At 53.9% G+C, this 20,113-nt stretch overlaps 3 protein-coding genes across 3 annotated transcripts; 1 reads left to right on the top strand and 2 right to left on the bottom strand.

Annotated features, from left to right (window-relative positions):
* Positions 1 to 163: 163 nt before the first annotated feature.
* J4E83_004000 (uncharacterized protein) lies at positions 164 to 626 on the bottom strand (the record flags this gene model as incomplete). The annotated part of the gene is made up of 2 exons (XM_049330932.1): positions 164 to 560; positions 619 to 626. 2 exons carry the CDS (start codon positions 624 to 626, stop codon positions 164 to 166), a joined length of 405 nt encoding a protein of 134 aa, XP_049190349.1.
* Positions 627 to 1,830: 1,204 nt separating this feature from the next.
* J4E83_003999 (uncharacterized protein) lies at positions 1,831 to 5,277 on the bottom strand (the record flags this gene model as incomplete). The annotated part of the gene is made up of 3 exons (XM_049330931.1): positions 1,831 to 1,872; positions 1,928 to 4,558; positions 4,609 to 5,277. 3 exons carry the CDS (start codon positions 5,275 to 5,277, stop codon positions 1,831 to 1,833), a joined length of 3,342 nt encoding a protein of 1,113 aa, XP_049190348.1.
* A 13,207-nt stretch (positions 5,278 to 18,484) lies between these two features.
* Positions 18,485 to 19,663, top strand: J4E83_003998 (uncharacterized protein; the record flags this gene model as incomplete). Its single annotated transcript, XM_049330930.1, has 2 exons — positions 18,485 to 18,809; positions 18,861 to 19,663. The coding sequence occupies 2 exons, from the start codon at positions 18,485 to 18,487 to the stop codon at positions 19,661 to 19,663; spliced, it is 1,128 nt and encodes a 375-aa protein (XP_049190347.1).
* Between the last annotated feature and the right edge of the window lie 450 nt (positions 19,664 to 20,113).

Here is a 20,113-nt window from a genome sequence, read left to right as displayed (position 1 = left end):
GAAATCCGTGTCTCAGTCTGCAGTATGCATGCAACTAAATCTTAACAAGTACACACTGCCAAGATGATGCACACTCCAACCTAGAAAGATCGGCGACACAAATTGTAGCCAACGGAGGTGAGATAGGAGCGAACTCGAGTCTGGAATTCAGATCTCTTCGAGCTCAGTGAGAATGCAGGAGAGTGCTTACATTGCCAGATGCGTCCTTGGACCGTGGAGGTGCCTCAGTGATGTCGGCGTCGTCGACGTCTCGGTCGAACATGTTGGGCTTCTTGCAGCAGTTGCACTTGTCGCGACACTTCCAGCCCCTCTTGCAGTAGTGGTCGGTTTGGCAGAAGCCATACTGGCAGACCAAGACACCAGTGCGATCCTTGGCGCACTCGTAGGTCTTCTTGTCCTCGATATGAACATCGGAATCGACGTCACGCTTCTCGGGTGCACCGGGCGAGCACTCAGCACCTCGCTCATTTGCGATGCATTTGACCAGGCAATACTCAATGGTAGCACAAGCGGCGTTGACAGGACAGGCGAGGATCCACTCGTCGTGGGTGCAGGAGTACCTGTAGCGATAAGATTACTGAATGTTCCCTGATCAACGATGGAGGTTACCTACTTGACTTCGTCATTGCTCAGGTGCATGGCTGAAGGGTCGCCAACAGCTCGATCCTCAACACTGGTATCAGTAGCTGAACCGGTACACCAAGCACCTTTGCTGTTGTCGGCGCACGCGAAGGAGCACGCCTCGACGAAAGAGCAGGTGCCCGAGCGGAGGCAAGAGAGGACATATTTGTCGCTGTCGCACTTGTATCTGTTGACAGTCAGTATACTACCCTCTAAGAATATCAGCGAAAGGCGAGGCGACTTACGTGTGAGCATCATCGTTCTCATACTTGGAAGCCGCAGCAGCGGTGGTAGTCTCTACCGGCGAGGCAGCGACGAGCGCCACCAGCCCAGCGAGGGCGACAGTGATGAGCTTCATGGAAGCGTACTTGAAGGTACTGTCGTCGTAGTTGTGTGTGATATCGAGAGTGTGGAGGGGTTGATGGTGGAGAGGGGTGGTGGGGGAAGGTGATGGAAAGGGGAAGAGAAGAAAGGCGGGCTTATATGGAGCAAGGCGAGAGAGCAGCTGCAGGCGTTTGCTATCCCGCTAGGCAAAAGCTGTTGGGAGGCGATACTCACCTTGGGCTTTTCAGGGTCCGACTTGCGGAGCGTGAGTGTTCGTTGGGTGGGGCGGTGGACTGATGAGATTGGTGAGATAGTGAAGGTGGAAGGAGCGAAGTGCACGCAATCTGTTCTGCACCCACCGATCGAACCACCGCACTAATGAACGAGTGAAGAAGCCAAATGAAAATATGACCGATTGGTATGTAGGAGTTGAAGCACTGGGTATTCTGAACAGCAGAAACAATGCACGCGACGACATCTCAAGCAGCTCTGCAGTAAACGTCTACATCATTGAACGCAGAAGCACAATTAAGACGCATCACTTGTCCACCGAGTAGTTACCTTACTGCGGCAGTATGATGTATCGACTCTAGGTACCTTCTCACATTGCTGGACCCTACCGGGTAGCGTTGGTGCTCACACGTCACAATAGGCAAATGTAGCTCATGTAGAGTAGCAAGACTCACGCAAATCAAGAATAAAACTGTAGCTTGAAGAAAAGGAAATGCTTTTGATTCATCATAAGGATGCAGCTAGACGTTCAAAATCTATCGGTGACGCAAATGCAGTCAATCATCCAGGCCTCTATTAAACGCCGAGCAATGCAAATCTGCATAGTCTAAGATATCATAATGCGATCATAATCCGAAACAGTTGCAACAACATTTACTCGGCCTCGTCATCAGTGTTGGGTGGCTGAGGAGTACCCTAGTGAAATTGTTAGTTATCTGCATCGATGTGGGTGAAATGGGAAAAAACATACCTTGGGGCTGTTCAACCAATCAATGTACCTCAATCTACGCCTGACCTCACGGTCCTTGAGCTCCTTCTTGGTCATCTTCTTCTTCTTCCTCGACCTGAACTTCATATCGTCCTTGTTGCCCTCGGCGTCACTCATGACTGGAGTACCGGTGGTGGACGGCGCAGCGGAGCTCACGTTGCTGCTAACATTGCTGGATCCAGGGCGCGAGTCCTCGAAACGGTCCATGTTGACGGCAAGGTGGCCCTTGTGCGTGACGCGACCGTCGGCGACGTGCCACTGCTCGGGGCAGAGAGCACCGACGAATTCTTCGTTATGCGAGATCATGATCACACCACCCTTGTAGTCGCGGATAGCAACAGCGAGACCACCGAGAGAGTCGCGGTCCAAGAAGTTGGTTGGTTCGTCCAAGACGAGAAGATGGGGGTTGTTCCACATGGCACCGGCAAGCACGACCTTGACCTTCTGTCCTCCAGAAAGGCCAGAGATCTCGTTGTGGTTCGCAATCTCAGGATCCATACCGAGATCCTCGAAATGCTTGGAGATGACCTTGGGCTCCAAGACACGGTAACCGAGACCCTCACGCGACGACTCGTGATCGTCGAACTCCTGGACAAGCTTGGAGAAGCCCTTCTCGAGAAGCGTCTCACGAGAGATTTGGGTGTTGTATTTGGGCAGCATGTGCAACCACTTGACCTCGTACTGGAAGGTCTTCTTGTACTTCGCACGACCAATGAGTGCCTCGATCCTACGGGGGCCTGAGCCATCGCCCAGATCGATGGGAGTTTCCATCTGCTTCTTGTCTTCCTCGCTGAGCACACGTGTCTGCTTCATGAGCACCTCACGATCGTCACCGTTGGCGTAACGCCATTGGAGGTACTGGTTGGGGGTCTTCTCCATGTGCATCTCGACGTGCTCAAGAGCGTGCTGCTTGATGTAACCGATACGCAAGTTGGGGTGCTTCTCGACGGTACCTTCTTGAGGGACGGTCTCGCCAGTAAGCATCTTGATGAGCGTAGATTTACCGGCACCGTTGGCACCGATAATGGCGACTCGGGATGACAGTGACAAGTTGCAAGAAGCATCGGTGAGCGATGGCTTGGAAGCGCCAGGGTAGGTGTAGGAGCAGTTTGTCATGCGCAGAATGGAGCGAGTGTTCGACTTGACACCAGTGAGGATACCAGGAGGAGGGAACTTGAATTTGACCTGGGTATCCGAGAGCGTGTAGTAGCTCTTCGCTTCCGGCTTCTGTCGAACGAAATCAGCCAGGTTGCCCTTGTAGCAGACCAGCTTCTTTTGCTCGTAGTGGTAAATGTCGGTGCAGACTTCGTCGAGGAAACCAGAGTCGTGAGAAACGATCAAGCTAGTGATCTCAGTGTGGGACTTGAGGTACTTTCCGAGCCAAGCGACATTGGCAACATCCAGATGGTTAGTGGGCTCGTCAAGGAGGAGCACGTCGGCGCGCATAAGCATAGCACGGGCCAAAGCGAGCTTCATCTTCCATCCTCCGGACAGAGAGCCGACCTTGGCGGACTGCCTGCCTTCGGGGCCAGCGGTGAAGCCGACCTCTTCGAGAACCTCGGAGATACGCTCTCGGCTCTCGTCCGCGAAGCGCGGATCGCGAACGATGTACTCAAGAATAGAGAGATCAGCGTCTTCTCCCTGGTTGTGCTCGACGAAGCATGTCTTGACTTCATCTTGAGAAGGGAAACCTTCCAGCTTGCCGCTTGCGATACTGCGCATGAGGGTAGACTTTCCAGCACCGTTGCGACCGCAAAGACCGTAGCGGTGGCCCTTGAGCAGGCGAAGGTTGGTGTGCGAGAGGAGCAACATGCCTCCGTATCCTAGTGAGAAGACAGCGTTGACGATCTCCGTCTCTCCGTCATCCTCCTTGACGGGCTGGCCGAACTTGCGGTGGTCCTCGTCCACGTAAAACTGGTGCACGGCCTCTGCGACCTTGTCGGCGTCCCCGGCGTTGAGCAAAGGCTCAAAGTAGGGGCCAACGAGCTTTGGCAGGCGCTGAAGCTCGCGCTGATCAACAACCTCAGCAATCATCTCGGAGATGTACCTCTTGGTGATAGCCAAGACCTCCGCGTCTCCGGGGAAGTCAAGGAGGTTGGCAGAAGCGGTGATCTGCTTCTCGATGACCTTCTGGACATCCGATGGTTGTGTCCTCGCGATGGCGCCGCTGTCGATGTTGTGGTCTGGGTCGGCCATGGCCTTCTCGATAACGTCGAGCGCACGCTGGCCGATCTCTCGGACTTCAGGCAGGGAAGCGCGGTCCTTGACGGACTGCACACCTGGGCGAAGCTTGGGCAAAAAGGCGCGGGCCTCGATAGGGTCGTGAACGAGCTTGGTCAAGTTCTCGACGACGACGACAGTCTGGCGGGTGACCTCCTGTGATGTGGAAGGCATGTTCAGAGAGCGCTCAAGCAGAGGTGTGACCATAGCAAGGACGGGTGATGTGACAATAGCGACGAAGGTGGTCTGGGAGAGAGCGTGGATGGCCTTCTGCAGACTTGTTGTGGAGGGGTCTTCGATGGCCTTGACGAGTAGGGGTATCCGGGGCGCGATATCGTCGTTCTGGAGGAGGGTGGTGAGGCTGTTCATCGTCTTGACAGACTGCTTTGCGACCTGTTCGTGGTTAGTACGGTGGCTGTGAGATAGCGCGGGAGAAATCTTACCTCGCTCTTGAGATCGTGCATGCCGGCCTCGACGATAGGGATGAGACCCTCGAGCTTCTTGCCCATGGACTCGCGGAGAACATCCTTCTCCTTCTCGACCTCGAGGCTCTCCATGCCCATCTTGGCCTTGTCGGCCATGCGGCCGATGAGTTCGTAGGCGAAAGCAGCACCCTGCCACTTTCCGGACTTCTTGCCCAGGTACTTGGTCAGCACAGGCAAGAGGCCAAAGACCTTGGCCTCAGCGCTGAGGTTCTCGAACAGCGAGTCGAGAGCGTACTTGGCCGACTCCTTGACCGAGCCAGTCTTGTCTGCCAGCAGGTCAAGGACCATGGGTACCAGCCCTTCGTTCTGGACGAGAAAGATGGCCTCTGTCAGGCGTTGTGTGCGCGGGAGGCGCTCGAAGAAGGCACCGAGGGCGTTCATGGCGCCCTCTCTCCGCACGGCATCCTTCTTGTTGGCCGCCGATTTCTTGATCTCCTCGAGTATGCCATAGCCAGTGAGGCCGCGGAAGCCTACTGAGTTCTGGAGGAGGGTCGTGAGGGCGTAGGCGGCGTCGACCGAGGCGTGCGACGTCTTTGCGGTGACGATGCTGCTGATGAAGGCGTTGACATCCTCCTGCGAGGGCGCAGGGGCTGCGCTGGCCTTGTCGACGACAATAGCGGGAGCCATAGGCGGCGACTCAGAGTGCGGCATCTGCGAAAGAAGCCGGTAGGGGTGAGTGGTGCTGCGCTGTGAATCTGCGACGAGCGATTTCTTTTTGGTGGAGGGGCTTATCGATACGGTCTGGAATTATTCGCGGCGGCTGAAGCGTAAGCGGTGCCAACAGCGCGAGAGGGTGAAAACCCCGGGTATCAAGCGTGGATGTAGAGACGCCCCAACGGAAGAGTGGAGAGTCTATACAATACAGAAAAACTGAAAAAGCGAGGGCAGATAGACGGAAGGGAGCGTGGAGGGGCGGCTTGTATATACGCGCGCTGGCTGCACTAAAATTGTTCAGATTCTGATTATTCCACCCACGGGTCTGCATGGTTTTCGCCCGCCCTAGTCCCCTTCGGCTCCCTGCATTCCTGATGTTCGCCGGATATACCTTCCTGCGCCCACACCGTATCTCTGCTTACCAGAGCACATGCCTAATTGGCTCACGCTGAAACATGGTAAAGGAAACTTGTCGACGCGACTCTGATGCGACAAACTCAAAAGCCCGAGAGGCTTCGAAACCTGGCTTGCGGTGTCGCACGCGTCTCGCCCAGTTACAACTAGACCCTGAGGCCCGAGCATCATATGCGTGTTCCTACTTCCACGCTCGTTGCTCCTCGTCGCATCCGTCACTTGTACCACAATTTCGTCTTTGAATACCCCAGAACACTGTCTGCAGGACTACTGCCGGAACAGCGTAAGGCACGCAAACACTAACGGCGTTAGCGCGCGAAAGTCTCAACAAAAGGATTGAGCGACTTACTAACAAAGTACCTGTAGCCGATGCTAGCAACGATAACTGCCGCAGGTACACAAGACCCTATCCACGAAACGAGGCATTGTATATGCTATCTCGACATCAAAGACCGCATGTTGGTAAGCAGAGGCTCAGTGCTGCACATGGCTGTGAGCTGAAATAGATTTACATGTGGTCAGCTGAACATACATGTGCGGCTGGGGATTGTCGCAGCTTATATGCCACTCCACAGATGTCTTGCACTCCAAATATCACAACGATTTAGACGTGCTAGGACAAAATTTGGCCAGAGTGTTAGTCTCCTTCAAAGGTTCGGCCTGCTTTTCCCCACTGTAGATAGTGTCGCTACCCTACCTACTGTCATTTACGCATTGGATACCTTGTCAAGGCCATATCGGGGTACACCGTGGTTGAGTATTAGAGGACATAGATTCCGCTCGTAGCATCCGCAACGGCCAGAGAAAGCACGACATTGATATTTGTTGTTACAACATATTGCTTTGGGGTCTAGAAAATTATCAAGATTGATGCATCACATACAAAGCAATTAAGTATCGGTACATCACAAGTATACAAGGGCCGCTTTGGGACTACGTATACTGAGGTCTGCGTTTGGAGTTTACGATGCTTCCATGCTTCAAAGAAGGGAAAAGGCTTACACAATGTTCCTTGGGAGTGCTGAATGCTCAAATCATGTATCTCATGTTATAGCGGGCGCGTTACGAGTTTGATACAACGACCACGGTACTGCGGTGAAGCATCCAACAGCACTCCAGCAAACCGCCTCAAAGCTGTCACAATCATCTCGCAGACCAAGGTACAAATTTCATAACCCGCCCAAACCAAGCCAAGAGTCTAGCCAAAGTCAAAGGCGCATCCCTCTCTTCGTTGATACTAGGCGCTACACGGGTGGCGACACACGCCCAGGCCGAGGTGAAAATCGAGACCGTCCAAGCTATGGCCGATTGCACAGATACTGACAGGTAATATGTGTCTGGAGGAGTCTATTCGATCACTTCGACAGCGAACGTGTGCCTGGATGAGGCTGGCGACCATATGACGATGCAGACCCGAAGGTGCCCGCCCTGGCACCCTTCCAAGAGAAGGACTGGACAGCTACCTCAACGAAGTAAATCTAGAAAAAAAAAGCTAAGAAGATTATTGCCCCAAAATCTGTTAAGATTCGTGTCTTTGTTGCAATGAGACTTTGGCGCACCTCTTTAGTTTTCCCTCGTCTGAAGTGCTGAAGGGTAAGAGACGCGTCACGTGGAAACGACGCGACAGAAAAGGACGCTAGTGGTCCACTTTCGCGCGATCGCGTCATCGTCCCTGGGTGCCTACTCTGCAACACCGCAGCCACCTCAAGAGTAGTTACACCTTCCAACTTACCTCAGCGCGCTTTCATTGAAGACCGCAAAGTCTATGCAGGTCATGTACGAGCAGCCTTACTCCAGGGGTCACGTCTCGCGACGGTTCACAGAAGACTCGCATTGATGCATGTGCGTGTCTTACGCGTTGCGCCCGCTCATTGCCTCCCAAGGAAGATGTGGTAATCTCATACGCAGCTTCTACTTGATGTGGAAGCCTGCATACGGTATCGCGATCGGCTGCGCGGAAGCCACACTTTTGATGAATGATACGCAAGAGCACTTCAAGGACCACGAGGTACCTGAAAGACACTCCCGATGGCTACCAAAGCAGTTCAAGGATCGCAAGGTAACTGAAATATACTTCTGATGGCTACAAAAGCAGTTCAAGTGGCGATTGAAACATTTCCACTTGGACTTATCGGCTATACTGTGGTACGATCTTGCCCAACCTTTGGATCCAGGCTTGTTCTTCCCTCACATTACCGTCAGCGACAGTAGCATACGTACATGAGGCATCTGCTCATAAGCTCGGGTCGTGTCTACTTCCATCCTCACGCATCTCTTACACTCTGCATCATCATCAACCCATTGTCAACATCGTTACCCCAGCACAACATCGTCCCACACTTCCACCATTGTCAGCATATTGCCCGTCACGGTTCCCAACTACCCACTCCGATCGTTCTCGACGTCTCATTCGATACCAAATTTTCTAGCACTACGATAAACAACAACAATGGAGAACACATGGGGCATGCAGCCTGCATCATCGGGAATGAACTTCTCAGCCGCTCCAGCAGCCGCCATGTGGTGGGATATGTGTCCCATCGGCACGCAACAATTCCAGGGATCAGCCAACGAGACACTTCCAGCCCAGACCCACGAGCCCCTCGCCGATGTGCTTGAGGAAATCGGAATTGGATCCACAAACGGTTCCCAGACCGTTCTAGACCTCAAATCCTTCACGGAGTCACTTGAGGGCCGTCCGATCTACAGTCGTTACATGCTTTTCCTTGCTGCATATCAACTCCCGCGAGCTCGCCTTGGTCAGAATATCACACTGCTGGATTGCTATGGCAAGCCGGTTTTCTTTCCAGAAGGAAGTTTACCTCCCTTCGGGTATGTGCTACTGATGCTTATGCAACGTGTTGTTCGTTTCCAATGCTAACATATCGAAAGAGAAGAGCCTGTCTTAGCATACAACGGGATTCATGAGCTTACCGACATTTTCCAAGCTGACAGCGCCCTTCCTATGCTCCCAGTCTTTCTAAAATATGGAGATCGTCAACGCCCTCGCCATGTTGTTACCTATGACCCAACAACAAACAAATGCCGTGAACCCGAGGTCGAGGAACTACAATCAAAAATCGATTGGTACGAACAGGCATGGCGCTCCAGTGGCGCGCGCGCTATCTTGCACAACAGCCTCCGAAAGCTCATACACACGGCCCGGATCGCCAACATTATCTGCATAGGTCTGGGAACTATGGACACCATGGAATGGAAGGGAGCTCGCTCGATATTACAGCACGTGGTTGCTTCTTTCATTGCTCAGGATCTCACACAACTTTATGAGGCAGAAGGAATACCGCTCGAAAATCCCATCGAGATCTATGCGCAAGACCCTGCTTACACCCACCTCGACAGAATTGCGCTTGGGCAGCTACTACCAAGAATGATTCGAGCAGGGGCGGATCCTAAAGGTTTTCTGGCCATCCGGGACGATTCCTTGGTGTTCTCGAGCTGGCCTTCAGTTCCAGTCAAACAACTCATAGCCGATCTTACGGCCGATGTACCAGACGCCTTGGGCCCTGCTGCCCTGTTCCTGAACAACAACCGTGAGGACAAGATTCTTGGCGACCTCGATGTCGTCGAGTATAATCGGGATGACCCACGGCGTCACACGAACGCAGAGTCAAAGGCTTATGTGAAAATGCTTGAGTCCTATACACGGGTCCTGGATAGTGAACGACAGTTTGGGATTGGCTTCATGGATAAGTTACCAGGTTTCGAGTGGTTGTCAGATATGGATATCTGGGGTCGTGAAGAGTAGCTGAATGGTGGAAATTGGAAATGTTTGTTTACAGGAAGCAAACACGCACAACAATCAGGTATGAGCGGATGTTATCACCCATCTGAAGGGTTTCACTATAGCTCCAATTGACACATGTTGTTGGTTTCCTATGTTCAGTCTCCACATTTGTGTATGATAACGTGCATCCCACTCCTCCTTTTCTCCTGACCCGAGCAAGACGGCTCGCCAGTACTAGGTACGCATACCACCGAATCTTTACATCAGTATCTTCAATTCACTCTTCAGGCGAGCGTGCAACTTCTCCGCATCTGAAGCAATCGACAAGTAGTGCCTCGACATAACTTGTGCATATTCATCGAGGCAGCCCAGGTATAGAGCTATACGTACCTCGCCAAATACGCGCAATTGCATCGGATGATCAAGTGATCGCGAATAGTTGTGATACTCAATCAATTGATGTGACAGTCGAGATCGAAGAGTTGGCAATGCATTTGGGACTGAGACTCCGCGCTCACTAAAAATAGAACTTCCACACATACCAATGAAAGCATATTGCGCTCATACTTCCAGATTCCGATAATGTTTATCTGCGCAATATCCATAGAATGGCACTTGCTACCAACGATGTATACGTGGCGGAAGACATGTCATCCAGGCCGCTCGCTATGTCGTCTGTCCTTTACGTAGCTATATTACTAGCGCAAGGTATACACCCCAAGACAACACCATGTCACAGTGGTTATCTTCCCTATTTTGCCTCCGCTGATGCGCATAGAATGGCACTTCTCTCGTTGCATCGAGGATATCACCGGATCATAATCTTAGGTTGTCAATCAAAACGCCAACAGAACAGCAGTGTCTCATAATGTCGATTCACGGTTGATAACTTGCTGATATGGCGCATACAATGAAGCAGATTTTGTTGAAAAGGTAGTTCGGAATTGTAAGTAAATAGAGAAAGGTGCATATATGAAGTAACGCATGTATAAACATGAAAAGCTTGAGGGCATACGAAGGTAGCGATGTCTCAGCAATTCCTGGGAGTAACGCGAAAGGCACCGATATGGTGATCTTTCTTCTCACATGTGGCGTCTTCTTTGTCTGGTCTTCCTGTAATCTATGGGATCGGTTGCAATATCGAATGCTGGCGTCGTCTCATTTGAGCTGCCTGGCTTTCCAAACTTAGCAGTAGGTATCAACCAATATACTGGAGGCCGCGAATCTGACCCGGGCGACTTCGCAGCGGCGTATCGATTACGGAGTATTTCCCATAGGCAACACCTCATACGGTCATGACCAGCGGTTCGTATACGGCACAATACACCGCACTGGCATCGACACAGCCATACACCAGCCCTTCACCCGAGCCACACACTGCCTTCCCAGCCGTCACAACCACGTCACCACCCTCCATCGCGACCAACATTCTGCAAACGCCAGCCCCATCTTTGTACCCACGCGATCAGCTCAGATCATAGATCCGCGCTAAGCCCGCATCGCATCATCTTGCGACTGTCAAGAATCCTTCGCTTACCCTTGACAGCTCATTCTAACAACACACCGTCGCTTTCACTAAGAAAATGCAGCAAGACTCATTGGCCGGTGGCAGAAATGAACGCACGGAAAATCGACGATGAGGAGACGAATAGCGAGCAGACTAGACAGAGAATGCAGTCCTCGCTTGCGGCTTTAGTGTATGGATAGCATGCATTCGCGTGTGCATAAAGGCGCGCGTGAGCGACTGAGCGAGATGAGTATATGGTACGGTGTACACCTAAGCGATTCGCCAGACAGACGAAGAGGTTGAGGTGAAGCGAATGTACAGCGTACATATAAGGCGCGGCATTATTCCACGGAGACCCTTCCATCCGGCGTCACTGTACCGTGGAGCTTGGTGCACAGAATGGCACACGTCATACGAGCGTGGAGAGAGCAGCAGTGCAGAAGGGGCGGATCAACGGCGCATATGCGGAGAGAAAAGAAGAACCGCTGCCGGAACCAAGTTAGTAGTTAGTAGACTGGGGGCCTGCCATTATGACCCAAGCCTTTTGGCGAATTGGCGGGATATACGAGGTAAGAGATGCAGATGATAAGATTACCCTGGTATAGAGCGAGGGTGCGTGATGTGATGGGGGAAGGGAAGGGAGGGATGGGATTGCGGCGGCTCCGAGCTCGGGTAAGCTGGGGTGGCTGGCTGGGCTGCAGGATGTGTGCGGGAGTGCAATGAGTTATGCGTGCGTGCTCTTACTTCTACCAGGGGTGTGGTTTTCCCACGAATGACGTAGAAGGATTGCAGTGGCAGGTATATTGCTTGCCTTGCATTTCTGGTACAGTAACCAAGACCCCTTCCTCGTGTTCCGACCAAGATGTTGTTCCAGTATGATGTCGGTCACGTATCGGAAAGTGGGGGCTTCGGAGTGTCTTGATCTGGGACCTTGGTGATAGACGTTGTGGGCCCGTTCATGTCGTCATACTTGCCTCCGTTGCGGCATATCAAGTTTGGAGCACGCAGGCTGGCAGATCCCGCACTGGGTTCGGGTATCGACATGATCCAAGAAAGAAGCTAAACAGATATTGCGATGTACGTTACATCTCGTTCAACTTAGGCCCGCATACCACCCCCTTCCTTCGGCTGCAGGTAAACGTCGTCGGCGAAGTACCAATGTATCTGCGACGGTTTTCACGCACGGCACAGCAACTTACTGCATTGCTTGCGGAGCAGATCGTATCGCATGCATGCAGTCTGGAAGAGAAAAATAAAACCCATATTCCTGAGCGATCGAGATTGCACGGAGCTTACCAACATGGGGTAGGTCAAAGGAAGCAAGGACAAAGACCCATGCTATGATCCTCAGGCTGCATAAGCCCGACCGGTATTACATGGCCACCACACGTAAAAGCCCTTACCCGGAGTTGATGGAGATTAGGTTTAGATAGAGTGATGTCCACGTACACATTTGACTTGGGCGGTGCGGCTCCCGACAGCCAGGTCGATAAACGTGGATCTGCTGACAGTTTCACGTTGTTAAAGGACCGACAGACCGTGACAGTGATCTTGTGCCCCACCCTTGCTCACGGCAGTGTCGTTTGCTGCGCGCTGTTCGGCGATATGCAATGCAACACACCCAATATTCAGTTGCAGCAGTAGCTTCGGAGTATACTGTTGCAGCTGCATACACTGAAGCGCCTCGCAGTAATAACAGGGTCACTGGGTCATCAAACTGCGAAGCCTTTCGCGACCTTTTCGTCTTTGTCGCGGGGCCCGACATCCAAAACCCCGGCGCGGCTATGCCCTTACGTGTGATGACCTTTGCAGATTGGGATGTAGCGGGTGGGCTTCCGAATGCGAGATATGCGCGGGTGCCGACACACGAACTCGATCTCAGACGGACAGGCTGATCCGTAATCATTGGAAAGCACTTGGGATCTGCCCGCGGGACCGGGTCTCACGTGTGCTAGTCATTAGAAGCCGAAGTTCAAACGGAGATCGTGGGTTCGTGATTGACGTGTCGTGGGCCCCTCGGGCTAATCTTGCGGTGCATCCTTCGACTCCTTCACATCGTCGATGGGCTGCGCATTCGTGTCCCGCAGAGAGCTTCCTTCGGATAGACGTTGCGGAAAAAACAACATCAACGGTCACTAACGGCTTAGGCCACTGCTTCAGCATAATACCAGGTCTAGAGTCCAGCGCATTGACAGCGGCAAACTGGTGAGCTTGGTCCTGCGTTCATTATGCACCTGTGAATCGACCGCCGTGTGAACAAAACTCTCCTTGAGTACCCCCTGGCGCTATAATTGCGGATCATGTTGAGCATAGATCGGCGCCGATCGCGACTATGTGATCCTTCTGGAGCACTGCGAAGGGAGGAAGATTCCCAGTGGTGGAAATCATGTGGCGGGATACAGGCCGTATGCGGATGTCGGACCACTTTTCAGAAGCAAGCCTTGTGCTGCCGCGGGAGACTCTCAGCAGGTCACGTATTGACTCCTCACCCCGTCGCATTGCTGGCTTGAATAAGGAAGAAACGGGGTAACACTAGATGCGACTCCTCGAGATCTGACACTTGGAGTAGACCGGATACGGTGAGCAAGGCCGTGAGCGTGTAGCAGTAGCAGCGATCTCATGGTATCGCCGGTAGCGTTGTGATGGCGCCGACCAAACGATACTAACGTCCTGTCACGCAACGTTCACGAATAAACTCGCTGAGCGTCAGCCACGCGGAGGAGGGTGCGCTAACGATTTCTGCAATGACAGGGGAGTGAGGCAGGCCGACGCGGACGTTGGTGGGTCAGGCCGAGTCACTTGAACAGGGGCCTAGAAAAAGAAGCCTCAGGTATCCAGTCATGTCTGGAAGATATCGCTTTTCCACAATTTGAATCCACTATCGAGTATCGGCGGCCGCTGATACGCAACTGGTCCGGCTCGAAGGTTACATGAGCTTCACATTGCGAGCTCCACATGCCTTGTTTGATGTGGTCGTGCTTTTGCAGAGCCAGAGATGGTTAGCTGGTGAATGGCTTGAATGTCTTGCAGAAGTGGATCTCGAAGTTGAACGGCTGAAACAGCGGCACTGGACATATGGTTCCCCATACTGAATCAGCTTCTCCGTCTTCTGACGAGGGTCATTCTGACGAGGCAGGCATATCCGCGGCAGGTACCGCCGCAGCCATGAATGGAAGTCGTACCGAACACCTTGCTTATGGGGATTCATCGGCGGCGATGTGCATAGCATACGAATGGACGGTTAGATCGAAGGCGAAATAGAATTCACCCGTGATCCGGCAAAGACGGCATTGGTTGGCAGCCCCTCTGATCCGGCTGATCTGACACTTGGCCGCACGATATCCTGGTGAATCTCACTGTCAGCCGAGCCCACCTCGACGCGGTGATCAGGAATGATCTACGCGGTCCCTTGTCGTGGCGCAATGGATCCGGAAAACATGCTCAAAACGGTGGGAAGGGAACAGGGTGCGAGACACACAACTGGGCCGCTCATTTTCGCCGTCGACTCTTTGGGTTCCCTACTGCCCCATTCGGCCCGCTTGGTGGCTGCTGTTGTTGCTTCACCCGAACCCCTGTGTGCGGATTCAAAACAGCAACGAGGTTGGGGAGATTGAAGACAAAGTATGCTCGATTCCCGGGGACGCCTCAAAACACACCGCAGTGCTGTTTGACCACAGACACGACGTATTAGCCGTATTGCCAACATCGTCCAACTCCGCAAGGGGTTCTTGCAGCGCAAATTGCGCCCCGGTAACAGTGGCGCAAAGGATCGGACGTGATCTTCTGGTAGGTAGGCACCAGTTTGACCCATTGCATTGATGGCACCGCGATTGAAGGGTCGCGGATGGTGAATCTTATCATGTTAGAGGGTATCGAGAGATAATCTCCGTGTCTCCAGGAACTCTGAATCTGGACTGGACCCGAATTTGCTCGGAAGAAGAGTAGATGGTCATAATTTGCAGCGCAGTGCAAGAACAAGGCTCGATAGATGTGTCCGATGCAGCTCAGAGCAGACCATGTGTTCTTAACAATCCTGCGTACCGGGTACTGCTGGCCATCTCGCGATATCTCCAATCTGTCGGTTCCGCCTCATTCTGGTTGGGCTCATTTCTTTGCCTAATTTACACGAGTAAGCGCTGAGAGGAGTCAACCTGCCAGGGTATACCCTTACGAGTTCGAACCAAACCCACCGATGTATGCAACGAAGACGATTGCGGAGCCAGTTGTCCGGGTAGTTGCTCAAATCGTGCATGACGTTCTGCCTTCATCTTCTGGTGAGGCATTCCAAAAACATACCCACCTAAGAGTTTCTGCGGCAGACTAACTATAGCTGCTCGCTTTACAATAAACGGTGAGTTGTTCCGTGATGTCTGGAATGATGAACATGGTTGTTGCTCGTAGCGAGAGCGCGTGGCTGCGTCATGGCTTAAAGTGCAAGTTCGCATAGCCCTCGTCTGAGCATCACACGATGTGGACGCTGGACGAATCCCGGCAGTTCGATGTAATATTTTTGTCGGTCAGGGCCAATGAGACGCCTGACGATGAGAACAGCCTTGCAATCTTCGGGCTTATCCAGCTTGGGCGCTTTAGCCGGAGAAACCCTGGAGAGCGTCATGCATGGAGCAGACGGGGGTGCGACGTACAGGGGCCAGGCCAAAGCTGCTTCCACTGACCCATGGAACGCAGCGGGTATCTGATACAACCACGTTCGCACTGCGATATGCTGTGAAATTGAGGACGGTGTCGGGTTTTGGGAAGAGGTGTTGGAAGACACGGGGAAGCTTCGGGTAAGAAGGTGGGTGACATGCCGCTGGGTTGCCGATTCGTGAAAATGAAACGCCGAGACGATCGCTCGGAAAGCACTAGGGAGGCTCCTTGCAGTAAGCGTGTTCCCGCTGATGATGGATCATGATGCGGTCCAAGTATCGGTATCCCTGCCAGTCCCGCGCTCCCTGAGACCGGACGCAGCGTCCCTGGGTGGTGGTCTTCCGGGAGATCATGCACCCTGTTCAGCGTTCGCATTCTGCCATGCAGATACGCAGTTTTTGTTGCTGGAGACTGGCCATCGATCAAAATTATGTTCTGCATGGTGGTGCAGCTGTTCAGATTTGACAGATTGTGAAGTGCGCACCATGACATCTGATGTAGACTGCGAATGAGGTATCCAGGACGGTGGTAATGTGATGTGCAAGACGCCCGGCACTCGCGCAGGCCTAAGCGATGAAATTCCCAAATTCCATCAACGGAAGCCCTGAGGTCACGTCTGTGCCCATTTCTCTAGACCGGCAGCACCAATAGAGTGGGATGCCACGGTCGCTCACGTCTGCGTCGGTGGTGGTACACACGATAGCCCTGCAAGTCTTGTGCTTCGATTGTTCTAGCGAAGAGAAGAGCCACGAGGTCGTGTTGCACCGAGCTGGGAAGATGCTGTGCGACGCCGGAACGCATCATGCTCCTGACGACGACGCAGTAAAGAAATTGCACGGTAACCGCAGTCTTCCTTTTGAGCACTAGACACTAGACACTCGGCTTGGGTTGCTAGATCTGCGGCGCCTCGTGGTGGACGATACATAAGCACGCGGTGGCAGGCTGCGGTGGCATCTCACTCGCGCGCAGCTTGTTTCTCGAAGGCGCTCCTAAGCATGGCAGAGGGCAGCGTGGTTGGATGGCGGGAGGTCGGCTAGAGTAGTGAGCAGATGGTGACAGCCAACGTGGCCCCCGGGATTAGCTGCATGCGCTTGTCGCTGATCGACCCGCCTCTTTCGACGAGATCCTCCACAGACGAACGAGGCCAAGACATGGGATAACGCCGCCATCCCGCCCTGGCGGCGCCGCAGAGACGTCGCGTGCTGGGGTCGGAGACTGTCGCTGCAAAGAGGCAACAGCCGTCGAGCCGTCGTTCTGACGTCCCGCGCTTGCCTTTTTGCTGAAACCAATCTGTCGCTGGCACACGGCCTAACCTGCTAGCTGGAGCAAGCAAACATGCGGTGAGCGTTCTCGATGCAGCGTGCTGGGACATGTACTGGAGAAGGTAATGAGTGAGGTTGGGACGAGTCAGTCCCGTGACTGCCCGTCGAGTTCGCCCGTCATGGCGGTGACGGTGGTTAGACAGCTGTGTACGACCGCGCACCACCAGACGTGCCAGAAAGTCGACCGCCTCCAATAATTGCCAGCAAATCATCCCGCGCGCGATGCTTCGCTTCACCCAGCGCGGCTGCAGCCATGTGCATCACTGCAGGCGGACCCTCTCTAATGCGGGATCAGATTTTTAGGAAATGCAGTCGTAACAATGGTCAAGGCATCGCCTGGTGGGTAGGACTAGACAGCTTCTGCTGCACGAGGCGCTTGGCTCGCTTCCGCAGTGACTTGCCTCGAGCCAAACGCCCCCGGGACGATACGGTGCTATCGTCTAGTTGACTGCCATGGCTTGCGACGGTGCCCTTTCACGAGGGCGGCATGAGGTGGGTGGACAGTGGTGGCTTCTTTAAAGTGTGCCAAAGGCGCAGCACCGAGACTCGCACGTCTCATCGTTGTCTCTTTCCGAAGGCCAGCATCGCAGCCGTTCCCAAGCCTCACCCCCTGCGTAATCCTTCGTCAGCGCGATCCGTATTGTCTCGCCGCCGCTCCCAGAGATACAGGCCGCGGTGGATCTCTCGACTGCTGGACAGCACGTCGGCAGTGCGCTCTGGAGTCTGGCAGGAGTACCGATCGGTGCAGCCCCAGCGCCCGTGCAGCCAGGACCCTTTGCATCGTCAACCCAAGCGCCGTTGGAGGCCAGCTGGCAGGACGCAGCAGTCGGCGACGTGCGGCCTGAGTCGTCATCTGGCGGCAGCAGCGTGAGAGGAATCGGCGAGGGTTGTTCCGCCCCGTTGGGAACGTCGCGGGCATTCACTCGATCCCAGCGGCTCTGCAGCTTACTTGCTTCCGACAAGCCCACGAGGATTCTCCTCAGGTATCTCCTGGAACGGTCGATCTGCAGTGCAGAGTGGCCTGTCCTAGCACCGCGGCCAGGGCCCCTGCCGTGGCTGTCCCAAAAGCGCTGTTGCGCCGGTGCAGCGTCGATTGGCACGTCTGGGATGCGTGGGCGGATCGCTCGGCCAAGGCATTACTACGGGGCGTGCACATCTTCACTCTAAACCTCGTCCGTCTGTCATCTGCATTGCCGTTGCAAGGGACTGAGCGTCTCGGGCTAACTCGAGTGGGACGTGGGCTTTTTGACAACGGTCCGCCGCCTCATCGCCCGCTCAAACGCAATTTGGACAGGGAACGACAGGCCCACTGACGACGCTACGGTGCGAACGGGCTTCGTGCTGAATCTCGCCAATCCCCTCGACACCGTACTTGAATGCTGCAGGCCCGAATTCCTGGCTCTACATCTGCTTGTACCCGTCGCCTTGACTACTCTCCATCTCGTCATCATCCAACTCCCTTCACCCACTCCTCTCTCTCTTGTTACGCAGCCACTGCTGTGACCCGTGACAACCACCTCCTCCATGGCAATGCATCTCGCCAGTATGGTACACGGCAGCGTTAGGGAGCGCGAGTCGTTCCAGCACCCGGCCTACTTCCAGCAGTCGCAACCTCGCGCCTTCCCCATGTCGGGTGTTGCCGCCTCCTCATATCCCGTGCATACTCCATCTCAACCTCAGGTCGAGCAGCAGTACCGCCAGCAACAACAGCAGCAACATCAACACCAACAATACACACCTCAACCACAACAGCAGCAGCAACGGCCGCAATCGCCGCCCTCACCACCAGCAGAGGAGAAGAAGCCTTCACTGCCTTCTATCTCAAGTCTCCTCGAGTTTGCTGGGAACGACAAGGCTGCTTCCGAGACAGGTAGGCACCAACCACTGCACCTTCTCTCACTTCCATACTGACTCATCGCAGCTTCCCAAAGTCCTCAGTCACAGCACCGCCAGTCGTCATCGCCGCAACTAAGGCAAGCACAGCAGGGAGGGGCAGGAGCCATGCAGCAACCGTCACAAACCGTCTACGCTCAAGTGCCTGCGCCGAGCAACCCCAGGATGACACTGCCTCCGACACCGCCAATGCACCCAGACGTGGCACACGACGGTACCCAGTCTCCCTCCGCTGCATCAAACCACTCTGCTGCATCCGCGCCCTACTTCGTCGGCGGCTCGCTCAACAACATGGAGCCGCACCAGCAGCGCCAGTCCTTCTCATCGATGCCTCCAATGAAGCGCGATTCGCTGCAGTCGCACTCCATGTCTCCCTACAGTACCTCCATCTATGGCCAGTCGCCGTATCAGTCATCACCAGGCGCTGCCTCTACAACTTCATTCTACTCGCCTGAGCAGCACTCTTACAACAGCACTGCCATGTATGCGCAGCGCCCGCTTCCTTCCAACTTCCAGCCACACTCGATACCCCTGCCGGCTCCTGTGCCCAGCCCGGCTTCGAACGGCTCCAACCCATGGCAACACCACCACTACATTAGCACCTCTAGCCAGTCTCAGTTTCCCCAGTCTCAGGATCGGTACATCTGCTCGACTTGCAACAAGGCCTTCTCGCGGCCAAGCAGCCTGCGCATCCACAGTCACAGTCACACAGGCGAGAAGCCCTACAAGTGCCCGCAGCCTGGATGTGGCAAAGCGTTCAGCGTGCGCAGCAACATGAAGCGACACGAGCGAGGTTGCCACGCGGCTTCCAGTACCACCCTGACGACATAACGAGCTAAGAGCCCTCACCAACTGTCTCACGCAATCGGCCTGACAAGCCTCGACCTACCATGTAGTGGTCCCACCCACGAAATGCTTTGTTCAGCCGCATCTTGCCAACGATACCACTTTCACGCATCGGCGTTTCGGGCGCTTCCCATCTTGTCATGCATTTCACCGGAGTTTCTTTCTCGTGTCACCAACGATATCCTATATCGCTACTACTGCGATAATGTACGCTACCTTCAGTCAACTTTAGTTTCTAGTCCGGTCAGCTGTTTGCTATCGCATCAAGGCGCATGGCATTAGTCCAACAAGCCGCCCTTATTTTCTTGTATTATAGTAGGGATCCTGCATGAGCGAATTCAATGCTCCACCATGCGCCAAAACCGATCAAATCAATACTGTCTACGAAATCCAGTTACTTTCATGCTATTGCCTGTGTTGTTGTGGATTCATTGA

This window comes from Alternaria metachromatica (assembly GCF_023757995.1).
Source record: "Alternaria metachromatica strain BMP 0045 chromosome Unknown scaffold_6, whole genome shotgun sequence".
Lineage (NCBI taxonomy): Eukaryota > Fungi > Ascomycota > Dothideomycetes > Pleosporales > Pleosporaceae > Alternaria > Alternaria metachromatica.
The sequence above is the reverse complement of the archived record's forward strand: the minus strand, read 5'-3'. Positions and strand labels throughout refer to the sequence as shown.